The sequence below is a fragment of the Cricetulus griseus genome (genome assembly GCF_003668045.3).
Source record: "Cricetulus griseus strain 17A/GY chromosome 1 unlocalized genomic scaffold, alternate assembly CriGri-PICRH-1.0 chr1_0, whole genome shotgun sequence".
NCBI lineage: Eukaryota > Metazoa > Chordata > Mammalia > Rodentia > Cricetidae > Cricetulus > Cricetulus griseus.
The window spans coordinates 191,136,398-191,158,981 of NW_023276806.1; the positions used below are offsets into that span (position 1 = coordinate 191,136,398).

The 22,584-nt window shown below is 42.4% G+C and overlaps 1 protein-coding gene across 4 annotated transcripts in view; it reads left to right on the top strand.

Moving 5' to 3' along the window:
- Positions 1–22,584, top strand: part of Dgki (diacylglycerol kinase iota) — a 434,118-nt gene that overhangs the window by 250,092 nt on the left and 161,442 nt on the right. For all 4 annotated transcript variants that reach the window (XM_035451050.1, XM_035451051.1, XM_035451052.1 and 1 more), the window contains 5 exons: positions 891–1,004; positions 2,616–2,753; positions 5,941–6,019; positions 17,012–17,067; positions 19,763–19,825. In XM_035451050.1, coding sequence (XP_035306941.1) covers positions 891–1,004; positions 2,616–2,753; positions 5,941–6,019; positions 17,012–17,067; positions 19,763–19,825 — 450 coding nt within the window. The remainder of the gene's footprint in view (positions 1–890; positions 1,005–2,615; positions 2,754–5,940; positions 6,020–17,011; positions 17,068–19,762; positions 19,826–22,584) is intronic.

Genomic DNA, 22,584 nt, shown 5'->3' on the forward strand with positions numbered 1-22,584 from the left:
TTGCAGTTCCACTATGAAAGCCATACCTGGGAATTCTTAGGGAGACCTATGGAGCATGGGTCTGTGTGACATCACAAAGATTTGTAAGTTGTTTTTTGTTTTTCTGGATTTTTTTTTTTTTGCTACTTTTGGCTTTGGAGATGTTTGTCTAAATTGTAATATGGCTGTATTCAAATCGTTATTTCTCCCAGAACAAGGGTTAAGTGGGGCATGTGATTCTAGTGTATAAGTATGTAAGGTATGCCTAAATTTATATTAGACACTAAGTCCATTCACAATTGTCTTCTCATAGTGGATAATTAAAGAGAATAGAGGAGCAGTTAAGAAAACACTATGAATTTCCAAAATGGTGCTTGTGGAGTTGTCATCTAATGAGCGCCTACATGGGCCACAGACAGGGTTACGGTGTTTATATGCATTGCAGTTTAAGCTGTAAATGGTCCTGGGAGGTGGGTATCATTATCTCATTTTGAAAATCAGATGAATAAGTCTCTGTGAAGTTATCCAATTTAATCAAGGTTCTGCAGCCTGTCTGAGCCAGCATTGAAATTTAGTCTGATTCTGAGTTTTGTATTCTCTCTGATACTCTGTCATATTTACCCCTCTAACTAGCCTTAAATTCCCCTAAATTTTAAAGTGCCTGTCTAGATAAACATGCAGATGACGGCTCCCAATTTGCTTATATAATAGAGCATGCATGAAGCAGTCTTTTTCCTATTAAGGGGTTGACCATTTTGAAACCACTGGAAGTAAGTTGGCTTTCTGTTCCCTGATGGCTGGATTAACCATGTGTTTTAAGTATTGTGACCTTTCCAGCCACCTCCTGTGAGTTCCTTCCTGGTGACTTATTGTCTTTCTTTTCTCTCTTCTGGTCCCCAATGTGTCTGTAGGTGGGCTGGATCCTCTCCATCCTGGATGAGCTGCAGCTGAGCCCACAGCCTCCTGTGGGGGTGCTTCCACTGGGGACTGGGAATGACCTGGCTAGGACGCTCAACTGGGGAGGGGTAAGAACTGCAAGTGGCTGTCCCTACCACGGAGGGGCAAACCACATCCCCAGATCACTCTGTGCTCATCACTGGAAGCAGTAAGCTGCTGCTGATGTCCAGGGACAAGTTAGACATGGGACTCAAATTGCCCGTGTATCTGTAACTTCTTCAGTTTACACTTAGAATCAGCCAGGGAGGGGGAAGTGGGGTATAAAACAAACATATGGTTAGTGCATAGACGGGATGATTGTTGAGATATCCACCTGCACACGGTGAGTGGGTTGGCCTCAGGTGTTCATCTGGAACAATCTGGCGAGTTTGCATTCATCCTGACCCTTAGCCCTGGCCATAATTGCAAACCTGGTAGATTTCAAAATGACCATTTGAGACAGGCACTACTTCTTTTGAACTTGGAGATTTTCTGGTCATTGTTATTATAGCTTTGATGATACCGGTGTCCTATTGCCCTTCCCATTCTCTGGAAGTTGTGAAGGAAGTCCCCTCTTGTCACTAACTGGCTATTTTATGTGTATATTTATCTTACTGTACTAAGACTTAACAAGCCACACAATACTAACATACCTAGCCCAGGAACTGTTGGTATTAAAGGATGCTGTATGTGGTAAATTTTCTTTAGGGGTGTAGGCTCTGGTAAATAGCTCATGCTCCAATTAATAACCACACATCCATGCTTACCCAAAAAAACTCTGATTAAACTCAGTGGACCATTGAAAATAAGACATGAAAATTGGGAAGGGTCTTGGGAAGAGAAAGGAGTCAGAGGGAGTAAAAGGGGAATAACAGAGGTTAGTGGGGAGTGAGTATGATCACAGTGCCTTATATACAGGTATGAAATTGCAGGAGAATAAAATAAGATATTTTTAAAAAGGTACTAACATGTCCACTTGCTAACTTCCTAAGCCCCTCTTACTAGGCCATTGCCTGGAATGCCTTTCATAGGACGGTGATCAGATCCATGGTAGACATTCATCCAGCCTATAGCAGAATTAACCTATTAAAGCATTTTTTGTTGTTATATATTGCTTTACTGTGTTTTTTACTTTTTAAGTAGCTGGCATAAAAACAAGCTCACTTACATGACACAACCAAACTATTACTTGTGTCACTTTCTCCTGTGCAAAGCTAGTGTGTGACTACCTTAAATAACCATGCTGTTACTAACAGCTCTCCAGGAAAGTACTGTTCTCATCAGCCCTGCTTCTCAGGCTAACTCACCTCAGACCACAGATGGGGAGCCTCCCAACACAAGATCAGGGATTAGTGAGTAAGATGGGACCTTCAGTCTTCCTTTATGCTCCCTCCCTTCCCCACACTCACTTGAGTATGGCCCCAATTTCCTCCAACAAGAGGCATGGGAATCGCGCTGTTCACTCCAGTAAAAGCAGCCACCCAGGACATGCCCACTGTTCTTGGTGCCAGCGGGTTGGTCCTCAGCTCAGCTCAGGCCAAGCTAGTGCTTGCATGAGCTCCTTTTAACCATTATGTTTAATGTACATAGCCTTTGTGTTTTAAAACCAGCAGGATTATGGCCAACTCCACCTTGCTATGGCATTGACTGTGGCTTTCTGATCCAGACAGCAAGGGTCTGTGCTTTGATTCTGTCCTCAGGGCTATACTGATGAGCCTGTTTCTAAGATCCTGTGCCAGGTGGAAGACGGGACCATTGTACAATTGGACCGCTGGAACCTCCATGTGGAGAGAAACCCAGACTTGCCACCCGAAGAACTTGAAGATGGCGTGTGTAAGGTTAGACAGTTGTTCCTTTGGGGGACTGAGAGATAGCTGGGCAGTTAGGAGCACTCACAGCTCCTGCAGAGGGCTGGAGTTCAGTTCCCAGCACTCCTGTTGGGTGGCTCACGGTTGCCTGGAACTCCAGCTCTGGGAGATCTGGCACCCTCTTCTGACTTCTGTAGATGTTTGCATGTATGTACACACACATGCATGCATGAAAATAAATAAAAATAGTAATAAACACACACACGGGGGGGGGCGGGGGGGGAGGGAGAGTATCTTCTTCCGCTGATGGAGCACTGGGCATCCACAACACATTCCTTAAGACACTCTCATGGGCTCCTGCCTTCTAGAAGATAATAGGATATCTTTGGAATTCTGCCTCTTAAGGCTGTGAGTATACTGTTACCACCTCCCTCCTGTATATCTCTCCACAGGCCTTTTAGGACTCAGGCATTATACTTGTTCCAGAGCTCAGGGACTTCTTCTCCATCTTTAGCTCCACACGGGAAAGCATGTAAACAGTTGTTAATCTCTTGAGAAGACAGAATACATGTATGTCCCTAAGCATTAGGCACACAGCCTTTCAGTAGGTAGGAAACCTTAGACCTTGCTGGCCTGACATCAAACATCTCTTCTGTGTAGCCAATTACCTCATCTGCTTGGGACTTGAAGTGGTAAGGAAGTAGTCTGTCTTGGTGTTTCTTTTGGTGACTGAGCTTTTATGGTAAAAACAACCCAACCCATAGTAGTTTATTGCAGTAAATAAACTACTATGCCACCTCACTTCAGCACCTTACTCCAAGTTCTGACCTGGATCTCTGATTAACTTGGTATGTGACTATGTAGACATACCCTCCATGTAACTTCTCTCTTTTTTTCTGTGATACCATGGCCACCGTTTTGCAGGCTTACAAGTCTCCTGGTACACTTGTTAGCGTGAAGAGTGTGTCTTTCTCCAGAGATTTGGAGTAAGTTAATGAAGGGATAAGGCCTCCATACCTGCACTTCAAGTAACATCCTTGCAAGTTTGGATCCATCCACTGAGCCCAAGTTTCTTGTTCACTACAGTGCTGGACAGTTGTGTTAGGCACACAAGTGTTTTGCATGGCTTAAACATCTCTGCTCATCTCCCTGGCTTTGTTCCCCTCAACTCCACTCCTGAAATCAATAAATCTTCTAGGGGACATTAGGATCGTTCACTTGAAGTTGAGTTCCCAATTGAACATTGTTTAAACATAAACATATGTGATACTTTTAACTGTTTATTTGAGTTAATTGAGTTGGATAGAAAACCACCAATGTAGAAAGAGGGGGACCTTCTACTGAAAAGGAAAATTTCAGGCCCTTTCTGCTAAATGTGGACTAGCTAGGACTACAATTTAACTCTTTTCCCAAAAGCCTGAGAAATGGAAAGACTTCTTGATGCAGCCAGAGGATGTCAATCCAGATAATTAAAGGGCTTTGGGGATGGAGTCTGGGGATATGTAGAAAATTGGGGCACATTTTCCTGGAAAATGTGAATACCTTAAAAACAGACTAAATTGGAATATTACTTAGGGAATTGTGACCAGATGTTTTCCTTAGCTATCAGTGGCTGCTAAGACATGGGTTAGAATTGTAGCCAAAGTAATATAAATGGTAGAATGTTTCTATGATTTTGGCACGATCACCATGCTGTCCTTACAGGGGTTGGGGTTTTGTTTAAGTGCAGGGACTGGACATTCTCAAATACGAAGCCAGAGAGTTAGACATGGCTTTGGCATTACTGTGTAGCTGGAGTTTCTCTCTACTCCTTGGTTTGTTGAAACTAATTCTAAGGGCTGATGCAGCCCCTGACCCATCAGGGCTCAGTCTCAGGGGCTTCAATGTGGGGTCCCCCTTTTTTTCAACCAGAGACAGACATCAAGAAGGTCCTCCTCTGCCCTCTCTTTTAATGAGACAATATTCTCCCTTCAGCTTACCAAGAAATCTTTTTGATCAAGTAAGAAGTGTGTGACACACTCTAATGAATGGTTTTGAAACTTTAAAGGTTTCAACACTTATTTCTAATAGCAAAAGGGTGCAATTCAATTTGGGACATAAACCTAACAGTTATCTAGGGACATTGCCTCTTTTAATTATTATCAATCTTGCATTCTGAGTATGGAAAGAAATGTGGGGGATCATCCTCTCCTTTATTGCCCTTTCCATGTGCTTTTCTGGCTGTTCTAATATTGACGTGTAGTTTTTGGATGATGTCATGTTTGCAATTTCAACTGGGGCTCTCATGGCATTCCCTTTTGCTGGCTCACAAGAAAAGTCAGGGACTCAGAGCACAGGAGAAAAAGAGCTTATGTATGCTCTATATGGTTATGGTTGTCATAATAAAGGTGCAGGGTTAACCAATTAAGTGGGAATCTGAATTATATCTTTATATATTTCTCCTGTGTGTGTGTGTGTGTGTGTGTGTGTGTGTGTGTGTGTGTGTGTATGTGTGTGTTTGGCTGTTTCCTTTTTCTATCAGCAATGGCTGATACAAATCAAATGGCTGTCACTGTTTAATTGCTTATATTGAGGTTTGTGAAAACAAAGCAAAATTTAAAAATAGATGACATGTAAATTGTTTATTTCAGGCTTCAGGCTTTATTTATGTGTTGAATATAAAACTCTTGAAAAAGGCACATACACTGATAGGGAAATTAGACTGGTATCTATCAATTAAGTTTATTTTCTAAACTCATGGAATCAGTCTCTCTTTGTGTCAAGATTGTCATTAAATGTTATTGCACCATGTACAAGGATGACTTTTTTTTGTTTGTTTGTTTGGAGACAGGGTTTCTCTGTGTAGCTTTGGAGCCTATCCTGGAACCTGCTCTTGTAGACCAGGCTGGCCTCACAGAGATCTGCCTGCCTCTGCCTCCCGAGTGCTGGGATTAAAGGTGTGTGCCACCACTGCCTGGTGCAAGGATGAGTCTTACTTAGTAATTTGTATTTGTGTCCTTTATTTCCTTTATGATTTGTGAGATGTCTTGATTTGAGCTTCCACTAACAAGTTAATTCAAGAGCCCCTGTATCTTGTCCATAAACACGTTCTACAGTGAGATCTGACTAACCTGTGTTGCACAAGCTGTCCCAGAGATGGGGTCTGGTGTTGGGTCTAGGTTGGTGTCTTCTAGTTGGCTGTGAATAATGTCACCTTCACATTTGTCCATTCTTGCAGCTTCCTCTGAATGTCTTCAACAATTACTTCAGCCTCGGATTTGATGCTCACGTCACCCTGGAGTTCCATGAATCCCGAGGTGAGGAGTCTCTCTGGGCAGGGGTGGGGCGTGGGTGTTTTCAGCCATGTCCTACATGTTCCCCTTTGCAAACTATCACCTGCATGCCTGCATTATGTTTCCTCTTGTTCACCTTCACGATGACCCTGGGAGGTGGACCAGATGGGGGCTTGCTATAAATAGAGACTACAGATCTAGCTGTCTACAAGCTCAAGGGCAGGGACTGAGGTCCACTCCAAATCATGGAAGTCTTTAAGTTTGACTCTTATACTGTGTAGCAAGGATCAAAACCAGGTCTTTGCTCTTGGTAGGCAAGTTCTTTGCCACTAATGTGCCTCCCCAGCTCTGAATGAAAATTCTGAAGGAGATAAAAATCCTTAGATAAATATTTCTTTACTAATTAGGATGCACTTAGCTTCAGAAGCCACCAGACATTAAAGTTTAATACTGTATATCCAGGGCCTTTGGAATGTGATAGGAAAGATGAAAGGGAGAGAAAGGGTGGTGAGGTAGCTAGGAAGGTTCTGGAACCTTCGCTGGGTGGAACAAGTGAGAATGAGGCTGTGGTAACCTCCCGGATGAGATGTGGGACCAAGACTCTGGGGAGAACCAGTTTTGAACGTGAGTAGGATGACCTGGCAGCTGATGGCTGCTGGGGAGGGGAGAGTACTTTCCTTGGGGTTGTGGTGCCTGGTAGGTTGGACAAAACGCAGTAGAAAGTCCCACAGCCATGTGCAGCACTAATAATGAATTGGACTCAGTGGATCACACATAAAATTGGGAGAAGCTGTGCCGGGAGGGCCTAGGGAGTGTCACTGTGGGAGAAGTGGAGGTGGGCGTGGTCATGATGCATTGAATACACATATGGAATTTTCAAAGGATAAAAATATTTTTAAATGAAAACAATATTATCTATCATAGAAAAATAAATTCATATATATATATTATATATATATATATATATATATGAGAAGAGGATGAAATAGCAAAATATTTCATCTAAGTTTTCTTAATCATTCAGAACTGAGAAAATTTAGGATATAGGTTGGTCAAAATTTCTTCCTGCCTTCTCCCTCCCTCCCTCCCTCTCTCTCTCCCTCCCTCCCTCCCTCTCTCCCTCCCTCTATCTCTTCATTCTCTATGCCTCTGCCTTTGTCCTTGATCTATCACTCTGCAAATGTGTTTAGATGTAACAGAGACATAGTTATGTAAGGTCTGAAGTTTGGGAGATGAAAGGCAAAGTCGTTAGTGAGGAACTGTTTCCTTCATTTCCGGAGGCTCTGCAGGGCTCAAGCGGTTTCAAAACCCCAAACTTGAAACACAGAGTGCTGAAACCAGAATCCCAAACTTCAGATTGTGGTGATCAGGGGATGAAAAATCTAACTCTTACAACCTACACACCCACAGTGGAGTGCTAGGGTTCAGATTATTAGAATTAAAAATACAGCTGAAGTGCAGATCTATGAAGCCCTAACTGGGTCTGCCAAGTCTTGTCCTTTGGGCGCCATGAAGGCTGTGAAGAAAAAGTGTCTGTGGAGTTGAATTCTGCACTATGGAAGAACACCAGTGCCGGATGAAGAAGGGACTGTTGTTTGTGCTTCCTCTCTGAAAAGCTAGACAATCACAGGCACAATAGATGGATAATAAAAGAACCTTAAATGTTCCAAATGGGAAATACCCCGAAACTGGCACATTCCTGCCACAGGCTAGTCATGGGAAAGAGTTATTCAAGGGACCTATGGAGGGCCCCTGTGACATGCTTTTCTTCCTGTGTTTAAAAGAGAGTTCATTTGGCCAGTAAGCAGTAAACATTTTTTGGTTCCTAGAATATTTCTCGTTTCTTCCTTATCTTTAAAGCCCTATGCATCTGGATTCCTTAATAATAAGATGCCCGAGTTTCATAACAATACCTGGAAAGCAATACAAAGTCACAAATACAAAAATTTCCAAAGTAGGCATGAAAAGAGGCCTAACTGATTAAGTGGGGCTGAGTAAGCTCACTCAAGGCAACCCAATTTGGGGTATAATGATTCTGAAAGTTGATCTGATGGTATATATACACCTTTGTACCACCAGAATGAGAACACAGAGAGACACCACAATGCAAAGGAATTTTGGAGAAGCAGACCAATTGACTAAAAGATGCCAAATTCCAAACATTAACTGCAGAAGTTTATTGCTAAGGCTTAGTGTTTTATTTATTATTATTTTTGACAGTCAGCTTTATATATATATATATATATATATATATATATATATATATATATGAATATATTAATTGTATGCACCCACACTCTTTCCTCTCTCGCCTCCTGGACCACCCACACCTATAACATATCCTCCAATACTCCTTTCATCTGGGGGTCTCCCCCTTACCAATTGTGTCTGATGAGTATTGCCACAAGCACGTGAGTGTGGGGTCATCCGTGGACACATGGACAAATTTTCCTGGGGCATACTTCCAAAGAAGATTCATGTTCCCTTTCTTAGCTGCCAATAGCTCCTCAGGGAGGATTGGGGATGTTGAGAGAGCTCCACCTGCTTGCAATTTTGGGCTTCAAGACAAAAGTTGTGTAATTTGCTGCAAAATACCTTAAGGGTGACTCAAAGTCTCAGGAGAGCCATTGTGAAAACAATGGATTGAATAATGTCGTGAAAGTATGTACTCTAAATAGGAATTATGCCAACCCATCAACTTGTAATGAATAACAAATATCAATTGCATGAAGGCAGAATTTTTAAAATGTAACTGTAGAGAGAAATTCTGCCATGGATGAGAAAGATCCCATCAAATGGACAGTTCTTAGCAAGCTACTTATATACTATTTCTTTTAGAAGGGACAATGAAAGTCACATTAATTTGGGGACAGTTTATTAGAATTGTTGCTATGCAGATGCTTTTAGAATTATCAGTTGAAAGGCAGGGAGTGGAGGCAGTTAGTATTTTGTTTGACTTCATAGATAAAGGGGGTAAATGTAACAATTGATAGATTCAAAGTATAGCTCACTTGGTTGGACATCGAGTGCTGGTTCTTCCCTTAGTGGCGGGAGCAGTCCTGAGCAAACTCTTGCTGCTTGTGCATCAGAAAGCAAAGTGTTGGGGAGAGGATTTGGAGATGTCATGGGGTTAGCCCAGTACTTTTGTCAGTGCTCGAGGGAGTACACAGAAAATAGCTCAGTACATTAATGTTTAGGCATGTTAACACTGATTATAGCTGTGAGTGACAAACTCAGGTCTCATTTTACCAGCTGTGTGAATGAGATTGTCACTCTCTGGACATGGATATTAGACACATCTAACTTTTAGTTGGAGATCAACTGCTTCCATATTGCTGCCTCATGGAAATTATGGTTTGGAGTTGCTGAACCTTATGCACGAGGTTAGGAAATACACTTATAATGCTAGAGGAGGAGGCATTGAAATCACTTTAGAATTTACAACTTTTACTAAATATACAGAGGCATGCAGATAAGGTGACTCCAAGGACTGTGACCTCTGTGATTCAAACCACAGAAAATGTATTTCCTTAAGAGGCTGTTATGTGTGTGGCTTTGTTGAGTTTCATCCTTGCTGAAGACAGTGCTGAGACTCACTGCATGCCACTGTTTGAGGCACCCAAGCGTACACAGCTTGTGCTAAAAAAGTCCTCACCGTCTCAAACCTTCCATACTGAATGTCTGTGTGAAGTCCCCTCATCATTTCGGTGTACTCTACACTGGCAGAAGAACGGATTAAAACACACTGAGTGTCTATGTGATCTGGTTAGATTCAATCAACCTTAACCCTAACTGCCTGAGATGACATCTTTAAAAAAAAAAAAAAAAAAACCAGCTCACACCTAAAGGTGGGTGCCAGTGAGCCCAGGTGCATGTCAAGAAACTTCCAGTGAGTCTGACCTTTCATTTTCAGACCTGCCTCCCTATCTTACATTTTTTCATTACCAGCTCACAGTCCAATGGTATCAGCAAGTGTTTGTTACAGTACCAGAATGTTCCATTTGAGGATAAGCCCATTTATTGAAAAAAAAAAGTGTATTACTATAGTTGTGTAAAAAGAAAACAATATAGGTGTTCGTCAGGATTGATGGCAGAGGTGGAAGACATTTCCAGGAAGGGTAATATGTAAGGGAGAAATGTGATAATGGATAAGAATTAATGCAGGTAAAATCATACCAGGCAGGAAGGCAAGTACAGAGGAACACACTGCTTGTCCTCAGCCTGAGGCAGATGAAAAGGGGATACACAAAGAATGACTTTTCTACAGTGATTGGAAAGTGATATTGGTAAAAGCGACATTTTATAAGGCAAAGGGCATTTTAAAATGTCCCTAACGGGAGTTGGTATTGAAAAGAAGGAATTCTTTTCTTTAGTAGGTAAGATCTGAGTTAAAGGTGGGCATGTAACTGCAAGCATAGACTATGGCGTGCTGGTTTGGATTCCTGGAGTAGTAAGAGAGAAGATGCAAGATCGGAGTGCAGTGCTGCAGACGCATCTCCTGGGCATGAGTGGTCGCCACAGTCTTGAGGCATAGCAGCTCTGATTTCCTGTGCAAGCCCAGCGCAAGATTGAGCCCATCTGCGTCCTGTTAGGGAGAGCGCAGAGGCTTAGAAGGTTGTTGGGGGAGGGGGAGATATTTTCTTTACTGGTGTAACCACTGGTAAGGTGTTCAAAGTGCTGTAAACAAATCGTCACCCATGATCCTGTAAGAAGCACTAATAACCCCCCCCCCTCTCTCTCTCTCTCTCTCTCTCTCTCTCTCTCTCTCTCTCTCTCTCTCTCACACACACACACACACACACACACACATACCTTTAAGAAAAAGAAAGTCTTACAGATAGAAGAGGGATTAGTGGGAAGAGGAAGGTTCAGTGGGATGGGACCATTGTAATGGAGCGTATGATCAAAATACATTACACACATATGAACATGTCATAATGAAACTAATTTTTATCTATAACTAATATTAAAAACATAAAAACTTAAAAATTGATAACTATCCAATGGAGAAAGTATGCAAGATATGTGAGTTACATGGGGTGCTTATATCTAATATTTTATGAAAGTGCTGTAATACTTACACTTGCAAATGTCTTCCTAATGGCTGCCCCAGGCAAACTGCATTTGTTTATGAGCTAGACAAGAACTGGAGAATAGATGGGCAAACTGAATCTATCTATGTGTGCTTAGATACTTGCAATGGTTGCAACTGAAAAACTCAAGCGTGTGGCGCCTTGCTTGCCAAGAAACAGGCTGGAAGAATGTTCATATGGATAAAGTGTGTGCAGTAATCCAGTTCTGAACAGTCCAGATGTTTTCCCCGGTGAACGTGCATCTGGGCTCATGTGGCTCCACCTTCAGTGTGAGCAGATTTTAGTGAGTCATAAAGGCAGGGTAGAGGTAATATTGGCTGAATTCAATTAGACATACACATATAACAGGTTTTAACCAGTCCTTGTTCACTTTTAAGTAGTGAAAGTGAAGGAAGACTAAGGACCTCTATGTTTAAGAACTCGAAGACTCCTTCTTTAGGATTATATAACATTACATTGTATTATTTATGAAATGTAAGTAATAAATGTACTGACATTTTCAACTACTTATTTCATATTTTGATGGAAAAATTAAACCTATAGTATTGCTTTTTTTTTCCCCTCAAGATGGGGTTTCTCTGTGTGGCAGCCCTGACTGTCCTGGAACTCACTTTGTAGACCAGGCTGGCCTTGAACTTGCAGAGATCTGCTTGCCTCTGCCTCCTGAGTGCTGAGATTAAAGGCAGGTGCCACTTTAACTGCTTATTACTTATGCTTTATACTTCATTTAAAAATAAAACAAAACAACAAACTACATGGGGGCTGAGGGATGACGGCTCAGGGGTTAAGAGGGCTGACTTCTCTTGCTGAAGACCAGGGTTTAGTTTCTAGCATCTACATTGGGCAGCTCACAGTCACCTAAAAAGACACTTCCAGGAGAATCTGGTGGCATCTTTTCGCCTCCCTGGGCAACCGCTCACACAAGCTACACGTACACTCACACAGGTATGCACACATACACATAAACCAACCAACAAACACTTTTAAAACTTGTAAGTCTTCTGAAATAATGTCTAAAAACACCTCAATGTCTTTTTAAAGCACTGTTGAACAATGTTTTTTTTTTTTAATTTGAAATTGATACATTTGAAATTATAGATAAATATTGTGGTTACTCATAATATTTACCCCCTCCTTCCCACACTCCAAACCCTCCTGTAAACTGGTCTCCACTCTCACTGAAACCCATGGCAGGATTCTGCACTGAAATGGTTTTGTGATACTGTTTACATGGGTTATTTCAGAGAGGAGTCTGTTTGTAACCCGGGAAGGTTTTAGCCAAAAGTTCTTACAAATTTGCATGCGTAGAATATCAGAATGTTGCTCTTTTGAGTTATAATAATAGGATATAAATGGAATATCTGAGGAGGTGAACCAATATACTTTGCATGTGCACCTATTTATTAAATGGAATTCCTAGGCCTTCTGAGAAATGTGGTTATGCTAGGTGATGATCAGTGACAACAAAACCGTGTGATAATAATTCTCTGACCCATTTAGCTACAGATGTGTGCTGTCTTCAAGCCTGTAGAGAAGGAAGCATGTATGACATTTTATTGAGAACTAACTCATCTTTGAGACACTTTGCAACTCTAAAGGTTATTGAGAACACGTTCTCTCATTAGCTAGAAAACTTAGATATGATTTATGTGTGCGGCTTTGTGCTCTGTAAATATTTCTATACCCAGCACTTTTGTCTGTGTGCAGACACCATGGGAATCTCACTGTTTGCACTCTCTGCTAATTTGAAGATTTTGTTATAGATGCAATGCATGTAGGGCTACTAACAGCTAAAGCAGAAAGAGGAGAAAACAACAAAACTTAGAAGGGATGAATAAGTGGTGTTAAATACCCTAATATGTTTTTATCAGAGCTGCTCAAGACATGGAAGGTAACATCTAGGCTGAAATAAATGCTTAAAATGGACTGACAACTAAGCCTGCAAGACCAATCCTGGACAGAAGCAGAGTTTAAGGGTTCCCAGTCTGATGGCATATACGATGCCTTTTTGCTGTGTTTAAGGATGGGGCTAACATTTCTAATCAGTTTAATGGATTACACCCAGAACTCCATCATCATTATAAATAGATTATAATTAGATCCAAATCATTTATATTCTGTAGATAAAAGAGAAGGTTTGAGATAATGAGATTTAGACAAGATTTGGGATTTTTAAGTTGATGAACTGGGAACCTTGAGGACCTGTTAGGTACTAAATACCTTTTCCAGCTAGGGGGAGGAATGTGAGTCGTGGGGGCTTTAAAGGGGACTTTAGCAGTTTTGCCTTCCATCACTGCTGCCACCTGGAGTCATGCCTGTGGTTGTCACCCAGCATGACAGAAAACTTTACTCATATGAGCAAAGCCAACTTCAGTGTCAGAAGACAATCTGAGATTATCTGCATGGGCCAGTATAATCGTGTGAGTCCCTAAAATCGGAAGTAGAGGACAGAAGTCAGAGAGATTCAGCATATGAGGACTTGATATACTGGTTTTGACTGTGGCTTGGATCAGAACCCAATGGGTACAGACAGTGAAACACTGAATCAGTGAGAATGAGCACCCTGCAGCAGCCACCGGAGAGCTTCAGTTCTGCAGCCTCCAGGATGTGGACTCTACCAACAACCCAAACAACCAGAAAATGTTTCCCAGGACCTCTCAGTGAGGGTGTCACGGCATGTCACCTTTTCAAACCCTTAGCAGAGGCTGTGGGGGGTCCATTCCAGAATTCTGACCAAGAGAATTATGAGCAAATCAATAATGGTGTTTGAATATTCCAAATTGGTCATGATTTCTTATGCTGGCAACAGGAAACTGAGAGAGTCACATTGCTGGTTGGAAACAGAATAATGGAGTAGAAGACAGTGATTGGGTCTTCCTGTCTCACACCCAGGAATTCACGCAATTCACCACAGATCCTTCTAGCAGTGGTGTCAATACCATTTGCCTTTCATGTTGACCCCGTGTCACCTAACAGACATAACTCCCTGAAGGAATGAGCCTTGAACTTTCTCATTGCCCCTTCCCAAATCTTTATTCCCTCTTTCTTTCTCGAAGCACGGTGGAAGGTAGAGTGGCGTGCTTATACTCTTGGTTCTTCTTAAAAGGTACATCAACTTTGTAGGATGCACACAAGCACAGGCAGCTATCCAGTCTATATTTCTCACAGCAATGGAAATGACTGAGCACTGCTGTAGGCATCTGTGGGCTATCCTGTGCCTCCTTTGCTCCCTCCATGGCCTGGCCTTAGTGTGAGCTGGCCCAGTTCCAGCAGCAGGCTGAGCTTCCTTTACACTCTGGCTGGCCTGTCTTTCTGAGTATCAATTTTGCTTACACAGAAGATACAAAAGAGAGAAATGAGGCTAGGAACACGGCTTAGAAGTGGAGTATTTACCCAATAGCCTTTTGGAAGTGCATTGTCCTGGGACTGACAGGATTCCTCTTAAATGCTTAAGGCCAAGACATATGAGTGACTCCCTATCCCTTCCTCTTATGTCTTTCTAACAGTTCTCTGAATGTTAGGTGTCTCAATGGACCTGTTTTAAAGTTTATTACTCACAGCTAAATTACATCTCAGATGAACATTTTCATCAAGGTGTGAGTGAAGTCACTAAAAACTCAGTTTGTTTCTCCATTTTATCCCATTTTGGTGGTCTTATGGGGAATAGTCTATCTTTGGAGAAAATTAATCTTCTTTTTGGTTTTATTAAAAATTGAGTCTCATAGAAAAACCACATACAGTTGTGAATATTTTCAGACCATCAGCTACAAAGCATATAAATGTTAGTGGCTAGTCTAAGTTCACTTAATAGCTGTGGGCATCAGTATGTTGAGAAACTTCTACACTAGAACTGTGCTGGCTGACATTTCCATTTTTTTTTAATAACTTGTTGGATAGCTAGACTGGATTTTTTTGTTTGTTTTTAAACTAGAGCCCATGTACTCAGATACTGTGCAAAAAAAAAATCTCATTTTACCTCTAGTTTTATAAAACAAGAAAGCTGATGCAACTGAAAATGAAAATGGAAGTCAGGAAAGTTGATTAAAACAAGTCAGTAACATGGATGGAGAAATGGCTCAGTAGTTAAGAACACGAGTTCAGCACTCATATCAGGAGCTCATGATAATCTGTAATTACAGCTCCAGAGAACCTGACACCCTTTTCTGGCCTTTGGAGACACACACACACACACACACACACACACACACACACACACACACGCACGCACGCACGCACGCACGCACGCACGCACGCACGCACGCACACACGCACACACGCACACACGCACTAAATGAATAAATAATAAAATAATGAATCCTAACAAGATGTTGAGAGAGAGAGAGAGAGAGAGAGAGAGAATGTTTATTATTCCTCATAACATTTTGCTTTGTTTTGTGTATAGGATCAGTGTATTGTTGAGTAGAACAGTATTTGGGAAAGCTCTGAGATTTAGAAACTTCATAGCTGAAGTCAGCTGTTGAGAAGCAATCTACAGACATTCCCTTCTCTTATGAGTTAAGTTTGCAATTCTTTCTGTGTCCTGTGCAATTATTAGTTGACTCTAAGAATCCTGAAAATAATCCACTTGGTGTTATGTAGGACTACACTTGAGGTCCTATATGCTTTCTTAGGACCTGTCTGTATGAGTGAACTCTTACATTCCCTTGTTTTGACAGGCAATGTTAAATGCTGTTTTTAGACAGTATTGGGACAGAGGGAGTTTCCTCCAGTCATGTTGCTCTCTAGGGAGAAATGACTGGAAGAAAGAGCTAGCCTAAGAAACTACTTATGTTTTTGGTTGTGAGTCTGGCCTTTAAGAGCTGAGCCTTGGTGCAAGTCATGGGAGGATGGGAGGGAGAGGGAAGAGTGGGTTGATATGTAAAATAAGGTTGTTTCTAAATAAAAAAAATATTAAAAGAAGAAGAAGAAGAAGAAGAAGAAGAAGAAGAAGAAGAAGAAGAAGAAGAGGAAGAAGAAGAGGAAGAAGAAGAAGAAGAAACTATTCGTGAGTGGGTATAAAGGCAGAGGGCTAAGGTAGACCAGTAGATTGTTTAGTGAAACTTCAGAATTGTATCATAGAGAAACATTTGAGGAAATTATATTTCATGTAGACATGAAAATTCTCCGATGTGCATTGTTTCATCTTTTTGACTCTTTGAGCTAAATAATGGTAGAGGCAAAGTGAAAATGAAATCGTTTTTCATATAGAGCCTTTCTGGAATACGAGAAGTCGTTTCAGGAGCCCCCCTTCCCTCCCTCTCTCCAGCCCTTTTTTTTCCTCACTCCCTACCTCCTTATCCCCTTTCCTACCCTTTTCTTGTCATTTGCTCCCATTCCTTCCAAGGTCTATTACAAGTGAGGGAGTGGGTTCAGAGGGCTCTCAAAATATGAGAACGAATTGCCATTAATGCTCCTTCAAATCCACCCTGTTTAACTGCACTTTGAAGTGTCACACAGTTTACAGAAGCCACACCCTCATAGATGTCAGTGAGAATAACCACACCCCCAGATCCCTTACTTCTTGTCCATCCTTGTCCCAAACCCCTCTGATTCTTTGATTCAAAGCAAATTAAAAAAAAGTCTCTAGTTTTAATGTTTTGAGTGCACCTGGGGAGCTCATCAAACCATCATTTCTGGACCTCGCACTCAGGCTTTCCAGTAGAGTAGAAAGAGATGGGACCCAATGATCAGCCTTACAAACACACTCCCAATTCATACCAAAGTCGCTGGCTTGAGCTGAACTTTTCAGCACTCGATAGCTATGCCTGTGTCACAGGGACCCTGGAACTACTGGCCTGGAGCTGAGGGAGTGGTAACAGCAGAGTTGGATCTAATGGGTCTTCAGGGTAGAGGCCAGGCAGGAGGGGAACAGTGCTAATCTTTCTTAAAGTTTCTATAACACAACTGCCTCTCCTCTTTACAGAAGCAAATCCAGAGAAATTCAATAGTCGTTTTCGAAATAAAATGTTCTATGCAGGGGTAAGTATGTGATTCACTTTATGATTCTTAATATTATTTAATGCCAATTCACTGAATACTAAAGAGACTGCTACATCAAAATTAGTAATGCTAGACATAGCATTACTTCCATCTATGTCTATATATAGGTATTCTTTAAAGCCTTCACCAAGGAATGAAGGAGAGGGAATGTTTATTTGTTTGTTTGTTTAGTTTTTCGAGACAGGTTTTCTCTGTATAGCTTTGGAGCCTGTCTTGTAGCTCTTGTAGACCAGGCTGGTCTTGAACTTACAGAGATCCACCTGCCTGTTCTTCCTCCCAAATGCTGGTAATAAAGGTGTGTGCCACCACCGCCCGGCTGGGAATGTTTTTTTAAATGAGTGGTCAACACGGGGGTTGGTGTTGATCATGATTGAATTTTTGTTTGTTTGTTTGTTTTTTGTTTTTCGAGACAGGGTTTCTCTGTGGCTTTAGAGGCTGTCCTGGAACTAGCTCTTGTAGACCAGGCTGGTCTCGAACTCACAGAGATCCACCTGCCTCTGCCTCCCAAGTGCTAGGATTAAAGGCGTGTGCCACCATGATTGAATTTTAAGCCCCTGAGGTGCTACAAGAGTTGGTGTCTTTTAGGAAGCCATGTGAAACAGGGTCAGTGAAGGAACTGAGAAAAACAATGTTTCAGTTTCTTTCCTATTTCTGTTTAAAATATCCTGACAAGAAGCAATTTAAGGGAGAAAGTGTCCATTTGATTCACAATTCTAGGTTACATTCTGTCACTGGCCGAGGCCAAGGTGGTAGGAAGGAAGTTGAAGCAGCTAGTCATTACACATCCACAATCAAGAGCAGGCAGCAAGAGACGAGGGCACTCATGATTCTGCTTACACCGTGAAAGACCCCCGAAGAGGCACTTTCGTAGAGGGAGACCCACACACCCAGGAATCAGCGAGGCCACGAACTGGATGCAAAAAACAAGAGGCTTTATTGGAGACGCGGGTACCCGGGGCGACTTAGCCTTTGTGTGGCTAAGCGCCCCGAGCCAAGGGAAAGGGGTCCTTATATAGGGAAAAAGGCGCAAGCTAGGAGCAGGGATTCTATTGGATAATTCTAATGAGGCATTGTACAGAGCTATTCCCATTGGTCAATGTATATGAGGCGCTATACAGGGTTATTCAAATGAGGCAAAGTACAGAGTTATTCAAATGAGGTGAAACACAGAGTCTTTCAAATGAGGCGAAATACAGAATCATTTCTATTGGATGGTTCAAATAAGACACAGAGCCATTCCAGATCAGCATATTCTCAAGGTCTGGTGTCTGGTACAACAGACTCAATTCCCCCTCCCTCCGCGTCCAGATGGCTGACCTTGGGGGCGGAGACCTTGGGACGGAGTGTTTCTCATCGGGCGGGGCTCAGGGGCAGGGCTCAGGCCGGGCTCCAGTTCGGCTCCCTCGTGCCGGCCCACCTCGTGTGCTCGTCGTGCCGGCCTACCTGGTGCTCGCCCTCGTGCCGGCCCACCTGGTGCTCGTTGCTCGGCCCCAGCCTACCTGGTGCTCGTTCTCGGGCCTGCCCATCTGGTGCTCGTTGCTCGGCCCCAGCCCCGAGGCTCGGTGCCAGGCGGGGCGGGCCGGGGGCGCGAGCCCTGCCGGGGTGAAGGCTTGGGAGGCTCTGGCAGCTTCGGGGCAGGGGGCTCAGGGGCATTTCGAGCGGGTCTTTCAACCGATTCTCCACCCCTTTACAATCCCGCATCCCTGCCCAGGGAAAGGTGCCACCCACAATGAACCTGTCTTCCCTCTCTTCAAGATAACCCCTCCCCCCATAGACACGGGTGCACAGGCCAACTTAATCTCACAGCCCCTCACCGAATCTCCTCTCCCAGGTGATCGCAGACTGTGTTAAGTTGATAGCTAATGCCACCCATCAGAGACAATCTTAGCTCGGGATATAGTTTTCAGCAGGGTGTGTACCCAGTGACCTTGGTTGAGAGATTGGCAGAACCTGGAGGCTTTTTGTAGAAGCACATACGAGACCCGGTGGCGGTGGGGTGGGGGTGCGAGGGGGGGGCTTTCTTTACTCTTCTAGGACATTCCTAGGAGTTTGTAGAGAGGAAAACAGAAGACATTTAATGTGTCAATAGTGTGCAGCTTAAATGGCTAGCACTGGGTAGGGTTAAAGTATACGCGACAGTAAAGAGCTTTCCTGAGGGAGGTTGAAGGAGATCTTAGCATTGGATCCCCAGGGACTCTGAGAACCATCCATTTTTTTTTTCGATATTCTCTCATAATCTTAAGTTTATTGTAGATTGTAGTCTGAAAACTGCAGGGAAAATGCTGACCACACCCGCTTGGGGGCTGGCACAGGTGCCGCTGACCACGCCCCACTTGGGCGTGGCCAGAGTGCTGTTAGCAAGGTTTTAAATATCAGGGATGCACGCATGCGGCCCTCTTTTTTTTCTCCTCTCCCGCCTGGCTGAAAGGACCATTGCGTGAGTACTCTCTTAATAAACTATCTGTGATCAATCTAGTTCTGACTCCATTGCGATCCGCTTTAGAAAACCGAGATGATTCCCACAGACACTGCCCTATTTTACCTTGGGTTCAACCAAAGGAGAATTTGTTTATATGTTTTCATAGTGTGGGATGTTGGGTAACTGTCTATCATGTCGAAGCGAGATTTAGTGGAAACCATCTAACAAGGCATTCCTTTCTCCCTTGTGGTGTAGGCAGCCTTTTCTGATTTCCTACAGAGAAGTTCTAGAGATCTATCTAAACACGTCAAAGTTGTCGTAAGTATTGGCTATATAGCTTCATTTAATTTGTGAGTGAATATAAATGTGTCACACCCCCATGTCATTTGATGTGCATATTAATCCCTGGGCTACATATAGTTTGCAAATCATGTAGAGGTGCTCATTTGCCCATGTATATATGTTCTCACCATGTGCCAGTGTCTTTGTCGCTGGAGTGAAATAAAGCCTAAGTTTTACTCCTGGGGAAATCATGAAGAAGGACACATAGTCACTGCAGACTCATAGCCCATTATTCAGTCATACATACAGAACGCTGACAGCACAAGAGTAATCCTACTTAGGAGAGGATTCAGAAAATCTTCCTGGAAGAAATGCCTCGAGCTGGCTCTTCCCGTATAAACAAATACTCGACCAACAATTGTTCCAGATCTTTTCCGAGGAATCTCCATTTTAGAACAAACACTTACATTATCCTGACTTTGCTCTCCAGCCCGGTGAAGGCTCCTCACACTGAGTGGACCCTTGATGCTATTTCTTTTTAAGTCTCTAATCCACATTATGTCTCCATTGGAGGCAAACAAAAAAGAGATAAAATTGTCTTTGTCTAGGTGGTACATTCTAATATACTATAAAGTCAGATAAGAAAAACAAACCATTTCTTGTAATAACTGAGATTATGAAGAGATGAATATAGCTTAGATTTAACGATACTAGGCTGGGCACAGTGGCTGCTGTAGTTATCCCAACTATTTGGAAGGCCGAGCTGGAAGGGATATATATTCAAGGCCAGCAACCAGCCTGCACAGCTTTGTGAGAACCTATCTCAAAAGAGGGGGAAAGTGGAAAATTACAGAAATCTGATAGGCAAAGCTGTTGGTGCTGCTGTGTCAGTATTAATATCTTCCCTGATTTGGATCTCTTACTAAATTTTACTGTAGAATTCCTATGTCTTTTCATTGTAACCATCTGACTACTCAGAGCATTGTATGATTTCAGCTGCTTATCACAAAAGCATAAAGTCTGTAACCTATAGCAAAATATGCATGGAAGATGAACCCCTGAAATCAGCTGAGACAAGGGTTAAGTATTACTGTTATTAGCTAACCTTGGCATCCCTTCAGGGAATTTCAGCTCCTGTACAGGGCAGTGTCATTTCTGGCCCCTGGGGTGAGGCACAGTTTCATGGTGGAAGAGATCAGAGTGAGAGGCGCAGAGCTTCTCATCGTGGAAGCAATTTGGGGTATGAGGACCAGATCTCACTTCATGGTGGTCAAGAAGGGAGGATGGGAAGAAGAAGCAAATTAAAAGAGGGGAGGGAGAAAAGGGAGTGAGAAGCTGACAGATGAATGGCAGACCAGGACAAGATTCACTCATCAAGGCAAACCCTGAGTGAACTACTTCCAAATAGGCCACACCCCCTAACATCTCATTCAGTGTGAACTGAGCAATGTAGTAGCATGCTCATGAGTCAGTCACACCTCAGTGCTGTCACCAGCTTGGGCCCAAGGCCCTTACACATGAGCCTTTTTGAGGGACACTTCACAGCCTAACTGTAGCAGATGTAAGTGAAACAGACCATCTTATCTTTGTCACGGGTGAAGTCAGTATCTTCGATGTAACATAGAAGTCAGGTGGTTATAAAGTGTGTGTATATGAATTATAGACTGAGAAAGCACAAAGCACTAAGAGAACCTTACATATAACACTATTTACTGTCTATTGTTCGATTCATCAACACACAAGAACAGATACAGAACTGTATTTGCAAGCAGATGTTTTCTCTTCTGTGTGTTTGAATCAGGGAAAATACCAATTACTGATGTTCTAGAGAACTGTACATTTTCATGCATTGATTTGTTAAAATAGTAAAATACTATATGTTGTATGGTATATATCCTTAAATAATATAAGCTCCTATAATCCCTTTCATATTGCCCAGGAGGAAAGGCTAGACTATTTAAAAATGAGTTTGGGTCCAAGTTTAGTGGTTATTTACTATAATATTTCTTTTCTGTAATGTATGTAGCGACACAGCATAGCATCCTGTATTTGAATGTAAGGGTTTTTGTTGTTGTTTATACTCTTGAACTTTCATCATTTAAATAAAATTACTCTATGCTTCCTTCATGGGCATAGTCATCTATGGATCTGCTTAAAACCCTTAAGTGATTTGGAAGATCTTAGGTTATTGAGAGTACTCTAAAACATCTTTGGTCCTATCTAGAACTTGATTTCTTTCTGAATTACTTCTGGAAATCTTTTATTTAAGGCCATATGATTTCCTGGAGATTATTTTTGAGATAATTTGTGAAAATTGGGATATATTCAGATCAGGTGGGAAAAGAATGTGGTGCTTGGAAGTTTGCAAAATCATTATACTTAGACTGAAACTCTGCTGGAAGAAATCTTTATAAAATTGAGGTGAGTTTGGAATGCTTTTTTTCCTCCTTCCAAAGGAAAATAAAATGATGGAATTCTGGGTCGGAGTGTTGAGGGGGAAGAAAGCAAACTGAAAAGGCAGCTTCCACTGTGGCACTGTGTCCTTAACTCTGATTAGTCTTCTCTTCTGGACTTTGTCACCTGTGGAGATGGAAAAGGTGGAATGGAAGCTTTTTTGTGACTCGATGGAGGACAGAGCTCATGGGGAAAACACCAGGTGATCAAGGAAGCTGTGGACAAGGCTACCAAGGCTAATGTTCAAGGGGCCCTAGAGACCAAGTTCATGTCCAAATTCCAGCAGCTTAATCTCAGAAGTGCCACCCAGTTTTGTAAGAGATTAGATGTGTAAGAGAGAA